At 55.5% G+C, this 20373-nt stretch overlaps 1 protein-coding gene across 1 annotated transcript; it reads left to right on the top strand.

Annotated features, from left to right (window-relative positions):
• The first annotated feature begins 9778 nt into the window (after positions 1–9778).
• POLM (DNA polymerase mu) lies at positions 9779–19466 on the top strand. The gene is given in 13 exon segments (XM_060157370.1): positions 9779–10025; positions 10154–10263; positions 11336–11514; positions 12244–12342; positions 12467–12637; positions 13482–13553; positions 15324–15431; positions 16749–16943; positions 17050–17139; positions 17241–17474; positions 17549–17590; positions 17593–17641; positions 17815–19466. Coding segments are annotated over 13 exon segments (1860 nt in total). The 5' UTR covers positions 9779–9849; the 3' UTR covers positions 18150–19466.
• Positions 19467–20373: the final 907 nt, after the last annotated feature.

Raw genomic sequence — 20373 nt, 5'->3', positions numbered from 1 at the left:
TGCACAAACACCATCCCAAAGAGAGAAGGGGTCAGACTCCATGTCTAGAACCCCAAAGACCTGGATTCTGGGAGATCACCATCACATGGGCCTCCGAGGCCGGCCCTCAGGGTCTCCCACGGGGATGTATAAGCTCAGTCGAGCCAGCCCTGGGCCTCACAGGCTCACCTCGGGCACAGGGTCATCTCCTAGCGAGAAGCACTTGCTGAGGGCAGTAAGAATAGGATACACACATTTAGTGCCAGGAAGACTTGCCCAGCCAGAAAGTGTCCGTAGACTGGCTCCATGTGTGGGCATGGCCACCCCAAGTCCACACAGGGAGGACCCGTGCCCTGGGAGCTTTCTCTCCAGCAGAGGAGACAGATGCTCTGGGCCAGTGGGCTGGGGGACATGCAGGGGACCCAAACCGGACCGGGGGACCAGCAGAGGCTTCTGGAGGAAAGTGTGAGGGGGATGAGCTGGGTGAGTCCCTGCAGGGAGGGGACGGTAACCCAGGAGCGGGGACTGGACATACGAAGACCCTGCTGTAGGGGAACTGCTGAGGGGATCTCAGGATGGGCACAGTGTGGGCAGGGGGCTGAGGGCAGCGTGAGGCCCGGGTAGGTCAGCAGACCCCTGGAAGCCAACTTGCACTTGGGTTCTGTGCTGTGGGCAGTGGGACTTCGTGCGGCCGTGTGGAGATGGGGAGGGCAGAGGGGTCATGAGGGGCAGGGATGCCAAGCGGGGGAAGATGCTGGGGCAGGACCCGCAAGACCTGGGCCCAGCGGATGACAGAGGAGCCAGCGAGGCTGCTGGTTGGGAACTGGTGGGTGGGAATCCAAGAAGGCCCACAGGAAAGTAGGTACAGGGAGAGGAGGGGTAGACCAGCATGGGGGCCTGCCCTTCAGACACAGTCCTGGAACTGGGACCGTGAACCTGGCTGTGTGGATGTGGGAGTGACGGAGGGATGAAGGGGAAGGGCAGATGCACCCAGGGAGTGCGTGGGGAGTGGGACAGCGACCTCACCCCTTCCAGGTTTGATGAAAGGATCAGATGTTATGTGATGGTGGCCACTTTGCCCTAACCCCTGCCCCTTGAGATGCCACATCCCCAAATGAGCCTGTGCTCCTCACGGGGCTTGCAGGGCCTGCAGGTGGGCCCCGAGTGCCTGCGCCGGGGTGGGCACACGGCGGTCCTGCCGACCTTGCTGCTGGGTCTGAAACCCTGCCGGCTGTGAGCCATTGGAAACAGGGGTGGGGCCTGGGAAGTCTCAGGGTAACTCCCACCCCACCCCTGCACCCCTGCGGTCAGGAGCCCTGGGCTAAGCACCCCTACCGGACCTCACTGCTGCTGGTTCTAGGTCTATCTAAAACTCTTCTTGGGACTTCCCTGGTGGTCCAGTGGTTAGGACTCCGAGCTTCCACTGCAGGGGGCACGGGTTCTGTCCCTGGCTGGGGAACTAAGATCCCGTAACCATGTAGCACGGTCAAAAGAAAACTCTTCTTATTACAAATCTCTTTATTATGCAATTGGTGTGTGCTCATGGCAGGAAAGTTAGAAAACACAAGTAGGCAAAATAACAAACTGATTATGATAAGTTTTGTTGAATTTCAAACTGTCTGATCCCCCAGAGAGAACAAGTAACAGTTTGTGGCATAATCATCCGGGAGTTTTGGAAGCGCATAGACCAGGAATTCTGTGATGGAGCTAGGCTCCTCGGGTCACATCTGTGAAATGATAGAAAAAATATATATTAGTCTCTGCCCTCGGTTCCTGGCACAGAGCTCCTCAATCCCTTGGAATCTACTGGGTGGAAGGAGGATCTTTTGCTGCAATTCTGTGACTCTAAGTGGGTTCCTGGATGGCTTCTGGATCAGGGCTGGTCACCAGAAAGATCAAGCCATTATAAGGAGCTTGGAACTTTCAGCCCAGCTGGAGATGGAGTTAATGATCGATCGTGCCTGTGTGATGAAGCTGGCTATATAAAAGTCCCTAAAGATGGGGTTCAGAGAGCTCCTGGCTGGTGAATACATCCATATGATGGGGGGCTCACTCCAGCTCCACGGACACAGAAGCTCCTGTGCTCAGGGCCCTTCTGGACCTTGCCCTGTCTATTTCTTCATCTAGCGGTTCACTCATATCCTTCAATATCCTTTGTAATAAGCTGGTTATCTAGTAGGTAAACTGTTTTCCTGAGTCCCGTGAGCTGTTCTAACAAAATATCAAATTGGAGAAAGGGGCTCATGGGAACCCCAGCTTATGGCCAGTTGGTCAGAAGCACAGGTGACAACGTGGACTCAATGTTGGCATCTGAAGTGGAGGCGGGGCCAGGCGGGTCTGCACTAACTCTGGTCAGTGTCAGAATTGGGTTGAACTTAGGATGCCCAGCTGGTGCTGGAGAATTGCTGGGTGTGGAAAACCCACACATCTAGTGTCAGAAGTGTCACGTGAGAATAAAGAAGAACACAGGGGTGTTTTTCCAAGGCAGCACCCCAAGGCTGCTGTTCACCAGCTGTGCAAACTCCAGCAAGTCACTTGACCTCTCTGTGCCTCTCTCTCCTTCCCAGCAAGATGGGAACATGGATGTCATCCACTGACAGGAATGTCCTGGGCCTCAATGAGCTGACACGTGTAAAGTGCTTAGAACTGCTCCTGGCAGAGAGCGCTGCTCTCATTTTAAGTGCACATGCTTAAAAAAAACATATTATTATTGAAATTTCAAACATATCCAGAAGTGGAGAGGTGATATGCCGAACTTTCCGCCTCTGTCATCAAAGTTCTCAACTCAAGGCCCATCTTGTTTCATCTGTGTCCCACCCTTTCCTCCGCCTCGACATGATTTTGAAGCAAATCCCAGACATCATATGATTTCACCAGGAAATATTTGACTGTGTACTTCTAAATGAAAGGACTCCCTCTGCTTGCCTCTCTCTCTCTCTCTCTCTCTCTCTCTCTCTCTCTCTCTCTCTCTCTCTCGCTCTCTCTCTCTCGCTCCACCATAACCTACGTAATGATTGATAACTCTCAACCACGTTTCTTTTTTCTTTTTAAATTAATTAATTAATTAATTTTTTGCTCCTTTGGCTCTTTGCTGCTGCGCGAGGGCTTTCTCTAGTTGCAGCGAGCGGGGGCTACTCTTCGTTGCGGTGCGTGGGCTTCTCATTGCGGTGGCTTCTCTTATTGGGGAGCATGGGCTCTAGGCGCACGGGCTTCAGTAGTTGTGGCACGTGGGCTCAGTAGTTGTGGCTTCCGGGCTCTACAGCGCAGGCTCAGTTGTTGTGGCGCACGGGCTTACTTGCTCCGCGGCATGTGGGATCTTCCCAGACGAGGGCTTGAAGCCACGTGCCCTGCATTGGCAGGTGGACTCTTAATCACGGCGCCACCAGGGAAGTCCCCCCCGCCCTGACTTTAGTTCTCTCCATGGCGCTTTGCCCTTCTCCCGTCCTCTCAGTTATCTGTGGCTGTGTGACAAAATGTCCTAAAGCTGATTTGTCTTACAGCAGCGGTGCTACATCATTCCTTACCATTCTGTGAGCCACTGCATGGGGGAGGAGTCGGCTGACGCCACGTGCGGAGTCTGCTCACAGAATATGAGGAACGATCTAGCGCCGCTGCTTTAAGACGTCAGCCGGAAGCTGGTGTCCCGAGGGCTCCTGGTTCTCTGTTCACGTGGTTCCCAGCACCCACAGTGCAGCCTGAACTTCTTTCCGTGACAGTTGCCTTCCAAGAGGGCAGAAGTGGAAGCTGCGTGCCCTCGTCAGGCTGAGCCCACACATCCCACAATGTCGCTTCTGCTGCCTTCTGTTGGTCCAAGAAAGTTCCAGGGCCGGCCCCCTATTAAAAGGAGGGGATAGACCCCACCTCTTGCCGGAGAGAGCATCAGAGGCACGATTGGAGAAGGGTGTGCACGCCGAAGGGACTGGTTCGGCCATGCTCTCTGTGCCCCGTGGCACCACCCGGCACCGTGTGCATTCTCCTTATTTGTCTGTCTGTCTTGCCTCTACAAAAATGGAATGAAGGCAGGTCCTTCTGTGCGTCTTATATCTGTACCCCCTGCACTTAGGGCAACACAGTTTTGTTGAATCCGTGGTTGGGAGGCTGGCTCAGAAGTCAAACAGCCACTGTTTAAATCATAATTGTGCCTCTGTGTGCACTGTAAACTCGGAAAGAGTACTTTGGCTCTCGGCCTCAGTTCTTCTATCTGTAAAATGGGGGAAGTAATAGCAGTACCAATTCCATACAACTGGGGAGAGAATAAAGATGTAATAGAACAAATAATTAACACAATACATGGCCTATACCAAGCCCTCCATAAATGTCAGTAGTTGTACTGACTAGCATCCCCCCGGCCCCACTATACCCAGATTCCATCCTTTTCCATCTGCATGCGGCCCTGACCACGGACACCCTCCTGAGCTAACCACCCACCCCCCTTTCCTCCAGTGAAGGACAGACTCTGACCTTGACCTGCCCCATATCCTGGGGCAGGCTGCTGCCTCCCTATCTGGCCTCTCAATACCCTCCACCCCGTGGGCCACCGTCCATGACAACCTTGGGCATTGAGCCAAACTTTCCAGCCCAGGGCTCTCCTTGAAGCTGATAAGCTGGAACTCCCCACAGCCATATCTGTGTTTTATTTCAATAACAGTAGTAAATTGGAAAATACCTAAATGACATTGGGTCTGTTCACTCAAGAACGTAATAATGTCATATTCTGCCTTAATATCAATGGAATTACCTCTGGTGGAAAGGGTAGACAGTTGTGTCAATTTGTGACGGAGTTTGGTTCAGCAAACATCCCTCTTCTCGTAATTCTTCCAGACCACTTAGCCCTTCCCCTAGGGATTACCAACCATGCTGAGTCAGGGCTGGTTGGACAAATGAACGCTAAGAGCCTTCATTTTAAGGACACATCTATCTCTTTTCCATCATTCTTAGGCCAAGTCCCCATGGTGGGAGGGAGTCAGGGATTCTTCTCTACCCCTTGGCCCAGTCTTCCCACTCCAGATCTTGTCCCAGGCCTCCAAGCCCCCCACCTCCTTCTTACACAGAGCCCATCTGTTTGTGTCCCCCCCTCCCCCAAATCCACATGTTGGAATCCTGATGCCCAAGGTGCTAGTGTTAGGAGGTGGGGCCTTCTGGAGATGATTAGGTCATGAGGATGGGGCTTTCGTAGCTGGGATTAGTGCCCTTATAAAAGAGGCACCATGTCTCACCCCCTCTGACATATGAGGATACAGTGAAAACTCTGCAGCTTGGTAGTGGGCCCTCACCAGCACTGAATCTTCCAGCACCCTGATTCCACATGTCCAGCCTCCAGAACTGTGAGAAATTAATGTCTGTTTTTTTCAAGTCACCCAATCTGTGGTATTCATTATAGCTGCCTGACCAGACTTAGACACCATCCAACAAGCAAAGGGAACCCACGTTTTCCTTAAAAGACAGTATAGTTTCTCAAAAATAAAGCATCTCCTTTGGTCACATAACCTGGCAGGCCCATGGCAAGCCACAGTCCCTGGCATGAGCACATCTATTCCTATCAGAAACTATATCCTGCAGCTCTGACGGATTTTTGCAGAGATCCATGATGGGCCATGGAACCTGTCAGCAGAGTCCAGGGCTGAGCCTGGGTCGGAGGTGTGGACTCAGGGTAGTAGATTGAATGGTGCCCCCCCTGCCAAATTCATGCCCATGAGGAACCTCAGACTGTGACCACATTTGGAATAAGGGTCTTTGCAGATGTAATTAAGAATTTCATGATGAGGTCATCCTGAATTAAGGGTGAGTCTTAAATTCAATGACTGGTACCTTTATAAGAAAAGGTGGGGGAGCACTTCCCTGGTGGTCCAGCGGTTAAGACTCTGCGCTTCCACTGCAGGGGACACAGGTTTGAACCTGGCTGGGGAACCAAGATCCCGCATGCCATGCAGCGTGGCCAGAAAGTAAAAATAAATTAAAAATTTAAAAAAATATATATATATAAGAAAAGGGGAAGGGACAGAGGGAAGGCAGCCATTGGGTTGGGGATGGGGCAGAGATCAGAGGGATGCAGCCGCAAGCCCAGGAATGCCAGGAGCCACTAGGAGCTAGAGGAGGTGGAAAGGATCTTCCCCTAGAGCTTTCAGAGGGAACACGGCCCTGCTAACACCTTGATCTTAGAATTCCAGGCTTCAGAACTACAAGAATAAATTTCTGTTGTTTCAAGCCCCCAGTTTGTGGTAATTTGTTACAGCAGCACAGGACCAAATACACCAGGTACTATGAACTGAATTGTGTTCCCTCAGATTCATATGTTGCAGCCCTAACCCCCAATGTGACTGTATTTGGAGAAAGGCCTTTTAGGAGTAATATGGTTAAATGACGTCACAGGGGTGTGGTCCTAATTTGATACGACTGGTGGCCTTATAAGAAGAGGAAGAGATCTCTTTCTCTCCCTCTCCACGAGCACACAAAGAGATCGTGTAGGCACACAGAGAGACGGTGGCCGTCTACAAGCCAAGAGAGAAGGCCTCAGAATGAAAGCTGCCTGCCAGCACCCTAATCCTGGATTTCCGGCCTCTAGAATAATAAGAAATGTTTCTTTTGTTTTGGCTGCCCTGTCTGTGGTATTTTGTTCTGTCAGCCTGGGCAGACTGATGCACCAGATAGCCCAAACCCACAGTGATGCAGTGGGTGGCTCAGGAAGGTCCAGGGAGTGGCACTAGAGGTCAGAACTTTGGGCCAGTGGTCCTCAGGAGCTCCAGTCTGACAGCATCAGCAGGCTGACCGCACACCCTCTGGAATGCAGCTGGCAAGTAACCCGCAGGAGACGGGAATCGGTGGGGGGTTGGGCCTCAGAGCCAGGCAGAGTCCCGGCCCCACAGGCCAAGGACAGGCGCCAACAGCACTGAAGCGGACTTCAAAGACGGTGCTCCGTGGGGAGGTTTTAGGAAGGTCACGAGGACTGAAAAATCACCCCCAGGGGCCTTTTCTGAACTGGAAGTGGGAACAGGAAATAGCTAGATGAGATTCATCTTGGAAAGATGCGAGCTCATACATCTGGGTAAAACTAATCCAAAACACAGCATGAGAAAGCACAGTGCAGAACACAAGGGAGGACTGCCACCCTCAGGGCTGCCGAGAGGGCCCAGCCAGGAGATCACCTGTGCAGCCTCTGACTTTTTTTGGGGGGGTGGTCTCAGCGTGGGCAGCAGGGAGCTGGGGACTTAGACATTTGGGAACCCCAAGCCAGGTTTATCGGAGATAGAGGGCTGAGGTCTCCGCTTCCCAGCTGGATGGACAGTGACCTGGTGGTCCAGGGAGGGGAGGAGAGGAGCATGCCAACCATCGATGCTGTGGCTTTGCCCACCTGTGCCCAGGCCTCCACTCAGTGGGCACTGAGGATCACCCCTCACAAAACTTCCCTGGGCCTGTGGAAATCCTCATTTTTGCAAGTTGCCCAGTATTTTAAGTATTCAGGTGCGATGGGTCATTAAAAGCTGCCTCTGGGGCTTCCCTGGTGGCGCAGTGGTTGGGAGTCCGCCTGCCGTTGCAGGGGACACGGGTTCGTGCCACGGTCCGGGAAGATCCCACATGCCGTGGGGCGGCTGGGCCCGTGAGCCATGGCCGCTGAGCCTGAGCGTCCGGAGCCTGTGCTCCGCAATGGGAGGGGCCACAGCGGTGAGAGGCCTGTGTACTGCAAAAAAAGCTGCCTCTGCCGCCCCAAAAGAGAACCCAGGTGCCTGGGATGGAGACAGAGGCCATCAAGAAGAATGGAAATTGTTTCAGGGGATAGGCTGCTGCTCTCTGAGGAAAGGCAGAACCCACAGATGGGGAACACGGACTCCTTGCAGAGAGCCTGGGAGCTCCCCCTTCCCAGATGGCAGGAGGAGAAACGAGCACAGGAAATGAGAGAGGGGCCGCATCCCAGGCCTCCCAGCCAGGGTGTGTGTCATGGGCCCAGGAGGGCAGGTCAGGAGCTGGAGTGGAAGCTGAGAGGAGGCCTGGGCTGAGGCACCAGCCTGTTTCAGCCCTGTGCCGCAGGCAGGGAAGACTGAGGAGATCACATAGCATAACAAAGAGATTCCAAAGCGTAGTGTCTGAAAATATGAGAGACATACAGGAACACTCGATGTTGTCAAGATGTCAGCTTTCCCAACCTGGTCTAGGGATTCAACACAATACCAATCTTGGAAAAGGAATTGCTGGGTGAGATTTTTGTTTTAATTTTGTTGGCTATGGTTGCTAAATTGGCTTCCAAAAAGTCCCTCCTACAATCTGCCAGTTCCCTCATGTGTGATCAATTTTGTAAACGTCGGATAATGCGATAAGTGAAGATACTCTCATTTAAGTTTGCCCTTCCCTGATTGGACGAGTCAGGGAATCTGGTATGTTTTTGAGTAGCATTTCCTCTGTAAATTGCCTACTGGTGTTCTTGCTTGTCATCTTTTCCTTATTAATCCGTGGACAATTTCATAATTACAGGAATTAGATTTAAATTCAAAATGTGTCACACTCTTCCCCTGGTTTGCCTTTTTTTTATTATTATTATTTTTTAATTTATTTATGGCTGTGTTGGGACTTCGTTTCTGTGCGAGGGTTTTCTCTAGTTGCGGCGAGCAGGGGCCACTCTTCATCGCGGTGCGTGGGCCTCTCACTGTCGCGGCCTCTTTTGTTGCGGAGCACAGGCTCCAGACGCGCAGGCTCAGTAGCTGTGGCGCACGGGCTTAGTTGCTCCGTGGCATGTGGGATCTTCCCAGACCAGGGCTCGAACCCGTGTCCCCTGCATCGGCAGGCAGATTCTCAACCACTACGCCACCAGGGAAGCCCTGGTTTGCCTTTTAATGTTTAAATACATTTTAAATTTGTATGTCTTCAAGTTTATCATTCTTTTCCTTTAGTGTCTTCAGGTTTATTGTGATACTTTAGACCATAAAAACATTCATCGACTCCCCAGTACATTTTTTTTTCTTTTTTAGATTTTAATATTTGATCCATCTGGATTTTATTTTGGTGTTAAACAGTAAGGGAGGGATCCAACTTCCATTTTTCCAAATGGCCGGCCAGTCGTCCTTAACGCCATTCGATTGAGAAAGACTGAAAACGCTTTCCAGGGGTTTGAAGCGGTCGCTCCACCAGCACGCTCACTCGCGCATCTGCCCGGGCCCGCTATCCAGGAGCCCGGCGCCGCCAGGTTTCCGGTGCCCATCGGTCCAGCCCGACCCAGTCGGAGGGGGCGAATAGCAGGGGCGAACAGCAGGGGCTGGGGCGGATACTCCTATCCTGCTGAGAACGGATCCCTCTCCTACCCGCCAAGGACCCACCACTAACATCTCCCTCCCCCCACGCGCCGAGGACGGATCCCCGGACACCCCCACCTCGATCTCCCCTCTTAGCCTCCGAGGACGACTTCCCTAACCTCCGCCTCCTCCCTTCCAGCTTCTGCCCGCACCCCTTTACCCGACCCCCCTACCCTCCAACCCAGTCTCTCCTCCCGGGTGGTCCCAAGGATGGGACGGGACTTTCCGCTAGTGTAATTTAAATAAAAGGCGTGTGCTCTGGCTGTATTTGCATAGAGGCGGGGCCTCTGGCGCTGAGAGGCCGGAACACCCAATCAGGTGGAACCCCGGGACCTCTACCTCGCTCCAAACGACCCTGGGGGCGAAATCCGCCCAGAGACTTAATTTGCATGGGGCGGGGCCTGCCTCCTTGAGTGGCCGGGCGCCACTTCCCCTTCCAGTCGGCTTCCGCCCGCTGGCTTCCTCCCGCTGGCTTCCGCCCGCTGGCTTCCGGCATCCGTGCGGCTTCCGCCCGCCTTCCGTCCGCCTTCCTTCCGGCTTCTGTCCAGCTTCTCTCTGCTTTCGCCGGGCGCCACCCGCGGCCAGGGGACGAATGCTACCAAAACGGCGGCGAGCGGGGGTCGGGACCCCGGACACCGCCCCTTCCTCCGCGGCACGCTTCCCTGGGGTCACTGTCTGCCTGGCTGAGCCACGCATGGGCCGCAACCGCCGGGCCTTCCTCACACGCCTGGCTCTCTCCAAGGGCTTCCGCGTCTTGGACGCCTACAGGTGCGCGGTCGTGGCGAAGCTCGCCGCCAGGCGAGGCCACCTTCCTAGGGCCGACCTTTCTGAGGGGCGCGGGGCGGGTCCGGCGCCCACGGCCTCGCCTCACCGGGGAACGTGGCACGCCCGTATAGGTATCACCATGCCGTCGCGCCCGGTGGGCCGGGAGATGCTGCTGAGTGGCGTGATGGCCTGAACACAGATGCCCGTGCTCGGAACTTTGCAGCTGATCAGCCACATTCACGTATGTTGTTTCCTTACTGCTGAGGATATTGAGATCTGAAACGACTCCCACGCAGCTGACCCCGGAGCGGAGGGGCACCTGAGGTGTTTGGATTCCAAGTTAGCCCTGGCATTTCATGGTCATATAGCCTTCCTGTCAATTTCCTCTTTTGTAAAAGGGTGTTAGCAGTTAGGGTCAGGAGTGTTTCTGTAGGACAAGGAGAGAATGTATGCCGGAGGCTTTATAAAGGGCCATGTGAGTGTAGCGGTGGTTAACAGTCCTTCCTTAGGTGGATTCATCTTGCCCTGTTAGCTAAACTGATTTCTCTCCTCAGGGCTGAGAAAGTGACTTGAGTGAGGCTCAAAGAGTAGAAGAAAACCAAACAAAAACAAAACCACTACAGAAGCAATGCTGAAAGTAAGGGAGGAGGGTTCCCATGGTTTTGAAGTTGAAAGAGCAAGTGAATCAGGGGCCAGTCCCCCTGAAGCTTAGTTAACCATTCCCAGGGGTGCAGCAGACCCACTCAGGAGAGGATGATGACCACAGCCTAGAATGTACTGGGCACTATCTAAGCCGTTTTGCTTATTAGCCCATTTAATCTTTACAGCAACCCTGCAAAGTAGATATGTTATTATCTCTGCTCTGTGGATGAGGCAGTCAAAGTACAGAGATAAGTGATGTGCCCAAGGGCACATAGCAAGTGTGTGGCAGAGCTGAGGTTCAAACCCAAGCAGTCTGTCTCCAGCACTTCGATGAAGACCCCCTCCTGGTCCTGGCCCCTGTACCCCTGGCCTCTCCTTCCTCTGGGGTTGGGGGGAGAGGGAGACAGACAAGTTAACACAAAAAAGGGTTGGTCTTTTCATCATAGCTAGAGCCGAGAACCACGCACAGCTCTGTGGATGCTGGAGTGGTGGAGATGTTTGTCTGCCAGGAGGAGGGGTTGGGAGGTCTTTCTGAAGAATGAATAGGTGGTCACCAGGCAGAGGGGATAGTAACAGCAAAAGCCTGGAGGCATGGAGTGCAGCAGGAAGAATGGCAGGTCTGGGAAAGGGCTCTGGGCCTCACTTCCTCTTCTTCCCTCCACCCAGCTCAGAGGTGACACACGTCATGATGGAGGGGATCTCAGCAGAGGAGGCCGTCTGCCAGCAGGAGCGCAGGACGGCGGCCCTTCACCCAGGATGCACCCGCCCAGTGCTCTTAGACGTAAGCTGGTTCACGGAGAGCATGGCGGCTGGGCAGCCAGTCCCTGTGGAGTGCCGGCACTGCCTGGAGGTGAGCTGGGTGAAGGATGGGGGTGGGGCCCCAGAGAAGGCCCCAGCGCAGGCCAGAGCTCAGCTGGGACAGGTGACACGGCAGCCGTGCCTCAGTGTCTTTCACATGAGGTGGGCGGTGAGGGCTCAGCCCGGACCACCAAGGGGCCCTGGGAAGCCAGGCCGTTCCCGCTTCTCCTCTCACCATTGGTGCAAACTCTCTTGAGATCCACTTATTTTTGGCATCTTTAGGCCTTTCTTGCTTACCAAGTGGAGAGACTGTGACCCCAAGTGGGGCCAGCAGGAGGCCGTCCTCGGGGTGCTGTGAGGTTCATGGCCTCCGCCCACCTCTGTGCTTCCTGGGTGAGCACAGCTGGGGGCTGCAGGTGTGGGCTCAGAGCAGGGCTGCCCGCATTCAAATCCTGACTCTGCCTGTGAGCCATGAGGCCTCGGTGTCCCCGTCTGTGAAGTGGGGGTGACAGGCACCCCAGCCCACTTGCCGGAGGGGGTTCGGGGAGGTGGGACACATACAGCACGTGCGGTGGCAGGTGGTGCCGCTGCTGCCGCTCTGGCCTCTGCAGGGCGACACCGCCTCTGCCCCGTGCCTCTGGCAGTTGTGCCCTCTGAGAGTCGGCCCCGTCTGTCCCGAGAGCCCTAGGTGACCACCCAGGAGAGGCAGGGCTCCGGGGGGCTTCCTTGGCCCCTGCCCACCCTGCAGCCTCGAAGCAGCCTGTATATTGCCCTTCCCCAGGTGGCTGTGTGCGGGAAGGGGCCACCACGCCCAGCATGGAGGCTGCCCTGTGCCTGCCAGCGGCCCACACCCCTCACGCACCACCACGCCGGCCTCTCGGTGAGCCCTGGGTCCCCTGCCTCCCTGGGATGGGGCCAGGCCCTCCCCTGTCCCAGCCTTGGAGGGACGGGTGGGGTGAGGTACCCCGCCATCCCTGCACCTCCCCAAGGGCCCCTCCCTGCAGTAGGCTCTGGAGACGCTAGCGGAGGCCGCGGGCTTCGCCGGCAGTGAGTGCCGCCAACTCTCCTTGTGCAGAGCAGCCTCAGCGCTCAAGGCCCTTCCCAGCCCGGTCACAGCCCTGAGCCAGCTGCGTGGCCTGGCCCACTTTGGAGAACGCTCGTGCAGGGTCGTCCAGGTCGGTGCTCCCCGCACTTAGCAGGGCGGGGTGGGGGGAGGTGAGGGGGCCTCAGGGCCTGGCAAGGGCAGGTGGCTTGGTGGCTCAGAGCCCAGCTGTGGCCGGCCACCCTCTTCACTCAGATTCCTCACGTGTGAATGGGGGCCACAGCACCTGCCCTAGGGGGACCGAAGGGGCTCAGCCAAGGGAGCTGCCGGGAGCCCGGCAGGCTGGTAGCTGGCTCCACTTGGACCAGCGCAGACTGTCCCGGATGGTGGAAGAGGACCCCTGAGCATGCGCACCTCTTTTTACAATGCGAAGTATTTGAGGACCCCAAATGTGAAGTTGTCCTTTTGTACACTTACCACTGAGCAAGTATATCATGATGGAAAAGATACTTTTGAATTCACTTAAGCTTTTTTTTTTTTGCGGTACGCGGGCCTCTCACTGTTGTGGCCTCTCCCGTTGCGGAGCACAGGTTCCGGACACGCAGGCTCAGCGGCCATGGCTCACGGGCCCAGCCGCTCCACGGCATTGTGGGATCTTCCCGGACCAGGGCACGAACCCACGTCCCCTGCATCGGCAGGCGGACTCTCAACCACTGCGCCACCAGGGAAGCCCCACTTGAGCTTTTAAATGAAGTCTTGCTGAATTCACCTATGTTTTAAAAGCAGTTGTTTACGTATCCCAGGGCTTGCTATTTATCTGAGAGGTGGCCCACGTTCCCTGCCCTAGGGGCTTGGAGGCTCCCTGGGCACAGTCTTCATTTCCAAGTCCCCCGGGATCCTGCTCCCACAAAGCCCCCCTGCTGGGCCTTGGGCACCCAGGTCTCCTCTTGCCAGTCAGGCCTTGTCTTCTCCCACAGGAGCTGCTGGAACGCGGAGTGTGTGAGGAGGTGGAGAGAGTTCGGCTCTCGGAGAGGTACCAGGCCATGAAGGTACGCAGGGCAGCCCCCGGCAGGGGCACGGAGCTCCACGGTCCTCCCCCAGAGCCACAGCACATGGTTCATGCCATGTCAGGTGGAAAGTGGGGGCAGTGGGTCCCCCCCGGGGTCAGAGAAGGTCTCACTGAGGAACTGGCAGGTCAGCCGACACCCGATATACACGAGGCAGCCAGATGGAGGCGGACGAGAAGCTTGTTTTGAGCACAGGGAATTTTCTAGATCACTCGGCACCATGTGTTCTTATTTGACTATTGATGGCATATTCTCAAGTATATCACGTGCTCTGGCATTTTACACAGAGCATACTGAACAAAACAGAACCTTTTTCCGGGTGCCATGGGGACCGTTAAATCTGTGGGGCTGCTCACCCTCGCAGTGTCTCCACCTTTGTGACCTCACGTACTCATTTTCTTGGTGGTGTCCTACCTGTGTCCACGACGCACCTTCCCGCTGGTCCCGCCCATTTCTGGTCTGATAACGGAGCTGCCAGAGCTCTTGTGGATGCCTTGGTCGGGCTCCTTAGACACCCTGGTTTTGTGGCTGGAGGTTGTCAGATCAGCGACTGGTCGGGGGGGGGGCTTCAAAAAGGGAGAGGAACCCTGTGTAAAGGACGGGGGGTGGGGGGCTCAGGGGTGTGGAGGCAACACAGGAATTAGTGGCTGGAGAAGCGCTGGGAGAGGGCACAGTCATCTGCTACCTCCGGGGTACCCCTGAGTCCCAGAAGGCATCCAGGCCAGGAGAGAAGTACGTGAACAGTTAGAAGTTTACTGTTATAAACAGCATGATTAGGTTATTCTCAGCATCTTTCCCATCCAGTTCATGCTCTTGGTTCAGGGGATCTAGGGAAGGATGGCCAGCACAGTCCCAAAAGGGCAGGCTACAGCTGGTCTGCAGGAAGTGGGGCTCAGGGACACGAGTGCCACCCAGCTGTTCTTCCTCCCCTGGGCCTGCTCTTGTGTTTCAGAAGTCCCTGGGGAGGGGCTCTGAGTGGCTGGCCTAGGGCAAGTGCCCACCCCTGTCCAACGAGCTATAGTCAAGGAAGAAACAGGTGAGTTGCTAGCGCCCACCCTGGGTGTGGGATACCCGTGTGAGGGCAGCTGGCCACCCCACGAGAGGTCAGCTCCAGCAGCATAGTTAGTTTCCACTGGCCTGGACATCTCTGCTGACCCATGGCCAGGCAGTGGCAATTGTCATGTTTGAACCTGGAACAGAGCCCCAGCCAGCCCTAACCTGTTCCTTCCAGATCCTGCTAAAACAACCCCCTGGCTATTAACTGCCCTTTTTGCTGCCTGTTAAAAGGCAGAGCCACAGTAATAAGTCCCAGCTGCTGTTGGGTGGGATGGTATGGTTTTCCCAGTGAATGGACGGACTGTCAGGTCGCCTACTTTGGTGATGTTGGAATCATAGGCTAGAACTGTACAAGTTCTGGGGAGAGACCCTGCTCGAGGAGGGGACCGAGGCCTGGGGAGGGAGCACGTGGGGTCTTTCCCTGCCGTCCCCTGTGAGGGTGGGCTGTGTAGGCCAGGCTCGGGGTTTGAGTCCTGCCTGTGCACTCGCTGTGTGGCCTTGAGCACGTTGCTTAAACTTGAAGAATGTGAGTGGGGATGCCACTTGCCCGGCCAGACGAAGACTTAATGAGGCCACTTGTGTAACGCTGCAGTGGTGCTGTCCTGGGACACGCCTTGCACGGATCAGTGTCGTCATCTGCATCTCGCTGTAAGAGTTTGCTCCTGACCAAGTGTGCTGTGCTCATCCTCAGAACAGCTCTTCACTCAGATCTTTGGGGTCGGGCTAAGGACCGCTGACCGGTGGTACCAGGAGGGGCTGCGGACGCTGGACGACCTCCGAGAGCAGCCCCAGAGCAGAGAGCAGGTGAGCCCTCTGGGAGCGCTGGGCCCTGGGCTTCCCCAAAGCACCTGTGCCTGAAAGCCTCCCACACCATGGAGCCCTTAGCTCTGACGCATGGCATATGCTCGTGGCTGCCTGTGTGGCAGGGAATGGGGTGAGTGTGAAGACGGGCATCTTTATTTGGTGGGCTTCCTGACCCAGTGGAGTCAGGACCCGGTGCAGCCCCTTCTCAGTGAGCGATAATGGTCAGAGTAGCTGCCGTGCCGTTCAGGACCTCCTGGTTAGACTTGGGCCTGGACCAGGCATGTACCCCTTACTCCTGATTCCGTAGAGGGGAGGGCATGTCAGAGCAGCCCGGGCCCTGGGCACACTTGCTTGTGTGCTGCTTGGCGCCTTGGCCCACTGGCTGATGGCGTGGGGACCTGTGCTCAGCGGGGAGAGGCTCAGTGAGGAGCCTGCTAGTGGGAGGTGGTGCCGAGTGGTGGAGAGACGTGAACTTGAGAGTTTGTCAGGCCTGGGTTTGAGTCCCATCTCTGCCGCTTACTAGGTAGGAGACCGTGGCCCTGAGTCTTGACTTCTCTGAGCCTGAATTACGTTCTCTGTAAAGCATGGGAATCCCGTGAGCTCCTTGGCGTGAGGCCAGCAGGTCGCAGGTGTTGAGCAGACTCTGTGTTCTCTCCGTGTGGCTTGGATCGGGGACCCTGCTGAAGGAGCCCCACAGCCCAGCACTCGTTGCCTCTTTGAACATCTTCCTGGGGGCTGGGGGAGGGGAGGCCAGCTGGGGGTCCTGGGAGAGTCTCCTGGCCGGTCAGCAGGACGTGAGACCACAGAGCCGTGCGTCCGGTGGAGCGTGATGGTGGCATCCGTCGGTTCCGCTCAGTGTTCTCTCCCCGCAGGAGAGGCCCGCAGCGCTTACTGAGCGCGCATCCTGCCCGGGGCCGTTTATTCCCTCACGTAAACCTCTCCTAACTGTGTGTGTGGAAGGCCCAGTGATCCCTCTGACAGGGGAGGAGGTGGACACAGGCTAGAGCGAGGTGTTGTTAAGCGGCAGAGCCATCTTCACATCTCTTTATCACCTCCTGGCCCCGTTTCATGGATGGGAAAACCGAGGCGTTGAAAGGGATAGTCTGTATCTTGATTGTGTCAGCATCAGAATTCTGGTGTGATCTACAGTAGTTCTGCCAGATGTTACCGCTGCGGGGAACTGGGCAGAGGGCACAGGGGACCTCTGTTATTTCTTTCAACTGCATGTGAGCCTACAATTGTTTCAAAATAAGCGTTTGATATTTAAGGGAGAGGAGGGGCTAGTGGGAGACAGCTAGAGAGGGCCGGGCTGGGCAGGTCAGGAGAGCTGTGCTGCCCACAGGACTCCAGCACCACCAGGACCTGAGCACCCGGATCCTGCGGTCAGATGTGGAGACCCTGCAGCAGGCGGTGGAGGCAGCCGTGGGGCAGGCCCTTCCTGGGGCCACGGTCGCGCTGACCGGCGGCTTCCGGAGGTCAGGGGGCTCCACACGCCCTCCGGCTCAGCTCCAGGCCCTTCCCAGTGAAGGCGTCTGAGGCGGGACCACTGAGGTGGGCCTTCCCTCACTGAAGGGATTCGGGAGAACACGGAGGCTGAGAGTCAGACTGGCCCCCTCAGGGCCACGACGTGGACTTCCTCATCACCCACCCCCAGGAGGGCCGGGAGGCAGGGCTGCTGCCCAGAGTGATGTGCTGCCTGAAGAAGCAGGTGAGGGGCTTCCTGCTCCCCCCCGCTGACGGTCCTGCCAGGATCCTGGTTCCTGTCCCAGCCCCACATGGCGGTGCCCGGCCATGTCTGCTCTCCCCCAGGACCTTGTCCTGTACCGCCAGCACCAGCGCAGACGGCAGGCAGACGACCCCACCCACCTGCACCGGCAGAGCCACACCATGGATGCCTTCGAGGGGACTTTCTGCATTTTCCACCTGCCACAACCCCCAGGGGATGCTGTAGGGGCGCCCAGAGGCCCTGCCCCACCCCGACCACCTGGTGGTCCCCCCATCAGCCAGTTCCCCTCTGCGCTGCTCGGCTGGACTGGCTCCAAGGTAGGGAGTGTGCTGCTGCGCCCACCCTGGGGCCTGGGGTTGGCGGCCCTGCTGATGCAGTCACTCTTCCCCAGCGTTTCGAGCGGGAGCTGCGCCGCTTCAGCTGGAAGGAGAGCCGGAAGGGCTCTGGCTGAACAGCCATGGTCTGTTTGATCCGGGGCAGGTGTGTTGCTGGGACGGGAGGCCTGGGTGGGGAAAACGGCTCTCTGCCCGGCCCACAGTCTGCGTCGGCCCCAGGGCCCTCCAACCTGGGACCCACAGGGCCCTCAAGAAGCACCCCACCGCAGGGCTGGGCTCTGCCTGCCCTTCCAGCCTCCTCCCCACACCTGTCTCCGGGAAGCTGCCGCGTGGTGGAGTGGCTCCCAGGCACTCGTGCTTGCACTCTGTTGCAGAAGACGTTTCTCCACGTGGCTTCAGAGGAAGACATTTTCAGACTCTTGGGCCTTGAGTACCTTCCCCTCCAGCCAAGAAATGCCTGATCCTATTAGCTGGCCCCCACTTCCGCTCTCTGGAAATGGAGGGTGCCATGTGAGCCAGACGCTGTGGGTGTTCTGGTCCCTGAATGTTTCCAGGTGGAAGATGCACTGCTGCCCCAAGTCCTCACCCCTCCCAAGTGGGAGCCCTGTCTGTGTGGACCACCAGCCCCCCACATACACCCAGTTCAAGCTGTCATGAAATGAGCATGTGGAACAAACTAAGCTGTATTTTCTGAATGTGTTGCTGGTGTGGGTGACCGGGGAGCATGGGCATTGGTTCTGCCCAGAGGTCTGCTACGGGGTGCTGGTGAGGGTGGGGGATGTGGACCTAAGACAAATAGACTTCCAGTTATTTCTCCAACAAAAACGGGTTTATTCAGGATCAGCAGAGAATGGGTCTGCAGCCATGGCAAGCCATGTGCAAGTCCCCAGCAAAAATGGAAAGGAAAACGCTCTTACAGAGGGGAAAAGGAATTTGGGAAGGCTATAGTAAACAAGAGTTCATGGCTTTTCATTGGCCGAGTCCTCGTCAGGAACGAAGAGGAGATCTTTCTTTCTTTTGGGCTCTGCTACCATCACAGGGCATGAGCCCTCCCCCTTCTGGTCTCCCAACTCTTATTAATGTTTTTACACTTCCCCTTTCGATCAAGATGCATCTCTGAAAGCATCACTAATCTGAGTCAGGCTTTCCAGTTTCAGGGTCTTTCTGTTCCTCAATACAAGGAAGGACGTTTCCTGGGTGTAGTGTCCCACATCACAGGGAAAGTGCACAGATTGGAGATCTATTGAGGTTATATTTAAGTAACAAGGAGGGGTAGGAGGGACAACTCTTAGGCACTTTTTATCTGACGTCCATGTCTTTTACCAAGATCCTAAACGGTAGAGATTATCTGAAGCCTTATGTAATCAAAGGTCTGGTGACAAAATTCCAACAGGCCTAGTCTGAATATCTTTGGAAAGCTGGCTCATCGGATGTCGTCTGCTTCAGTTCAGGGAAGTGTTTACTTTCAGGTCACCAGGTGATTTGCAGGTCCAGACAGGGTTTGGTGCTTTCTTTAGGTGTGTCATGTGAATCCAAGAGTTGTATTCCTTGGAGTTTTGCAGCACAAGGGTTGGTTAGCAGTACCTGATAGCAGCCTTTCCAGCAAGGTTGAAGAGAGTCCTTCTGGAGGTGTCTTTTCCAATAGATGAAACCTGCAGGTTGCAGGGTGTGATGTTTAAGGTCTTCATCTCCCAAGAGTACACTGTGAAAAGGTTGCTTACCAAAACATGGTTATTTTTAATAGAAGCAATTAGGCCTTTGCAATATTGGAGTATCTCTCTTCTTATTGGTTGTGGGTCAAAAGAGGCAGGAGCCGGGCTTCCCTGGTGGCGCAGTGGTTGGGAGTCCGCCTGCCGATGCAGGGGATGCGGGTTCGTGCCCGGGTCTGGGAGGATCCCGCATGCCGCGGAGCGGCTGGGCCCGTGAGCCACTGGCCGCTGGGCCTGCGCGTCCGGAGCCTGTGCTCCGCAACTGGGAGAGGCCACAGCAGTGAGAGGCCCACGTACCGCAAAAAAAAAAAAAAAAAAAAAAGAGGCAGGAGCCAAGTGCACTGGGCATCCTGTGACTACCTCAAAGGGTGTAAAAGTTCCAAAAGGGGTGGGTCTATGATTTAGAAGGACCAACAGCAATGCTTTTGACCAAGGTATTTGGAGGGCCTCTACGCGTTTTGCTAGTTGAGTCTTAATAATGCTGTTAGTGTGTTTGACCAAACCAGAGGGTAGGGGGTGGTAAGTGCAGTGAAAGTATAAAACTGGCCAAACAGCACAGACTTTTTGAAGCACCTGGCCAGTGAAATGGGTTCCTCTGTCATCATGAAGTTGAAGCGGAGTTCTCCAGGTAGGGATAATCTTTCCCAAGGCACTTGAGTCACAGAAGAGGTAGTAACCTATCTGCAAGGGCAAGCTCCAGTCCAGTGTGAAAACATACATACCATGACTAAAACATACTTACATCCACGAAGTGGAGGAAATTGTATGAAATCCATTTGCCAGATCTCAAATGCTCCATCAGGCAATTTAAAACGTCCAGGAGCAGTACAGTCAGACTTCCCTGGGTTGTACTTCAGACAAGGGGAGCAATGAGTAGGTGCTTTCTGTGGTGTTGCTAGTGTTTCCCCACCAGTACTGACTCATGAAGGCTGTCATTTTGTTAGGCCAGTGGTTTAATGCACGTACAGTGGTGAGGAGTGGGTAGGACTGGGTTGTTACTTGGCCTGAACCAGAGCTTTCTCTTTTTTATCAAACCAACAGTCGTTGAATTCCCAATCTTTTCCCGAGGTCAGTTTTTGGGCTTCCCGAGCCAGGTTTTCAAGGTATCACTTGAGGAAATATCCCTTTGGACCATGACAGAAGTTTAGCTGCTGTGGTTCCTTTAAAGGCGG

This window comes from Lagenorhynchus albirostris, chromosome 8, assembly GCF_949774975.1.
Source record: "Lagenorhynchus albirostris chromosome 8, mLagAlb1.1, whole genome shotgun sequence".
Classification (NCBI taxonomy): domain Eukaryota; kingdom Metazoa; phylum Chordata; class Mammalia; order Artiodactyla; family Delphinidae; genus Lagenorhynchus; species Lagenorhynchus albirostris.
This window is presented reverse-complemented; position numbering and strand designations above follow the sequence as displayed.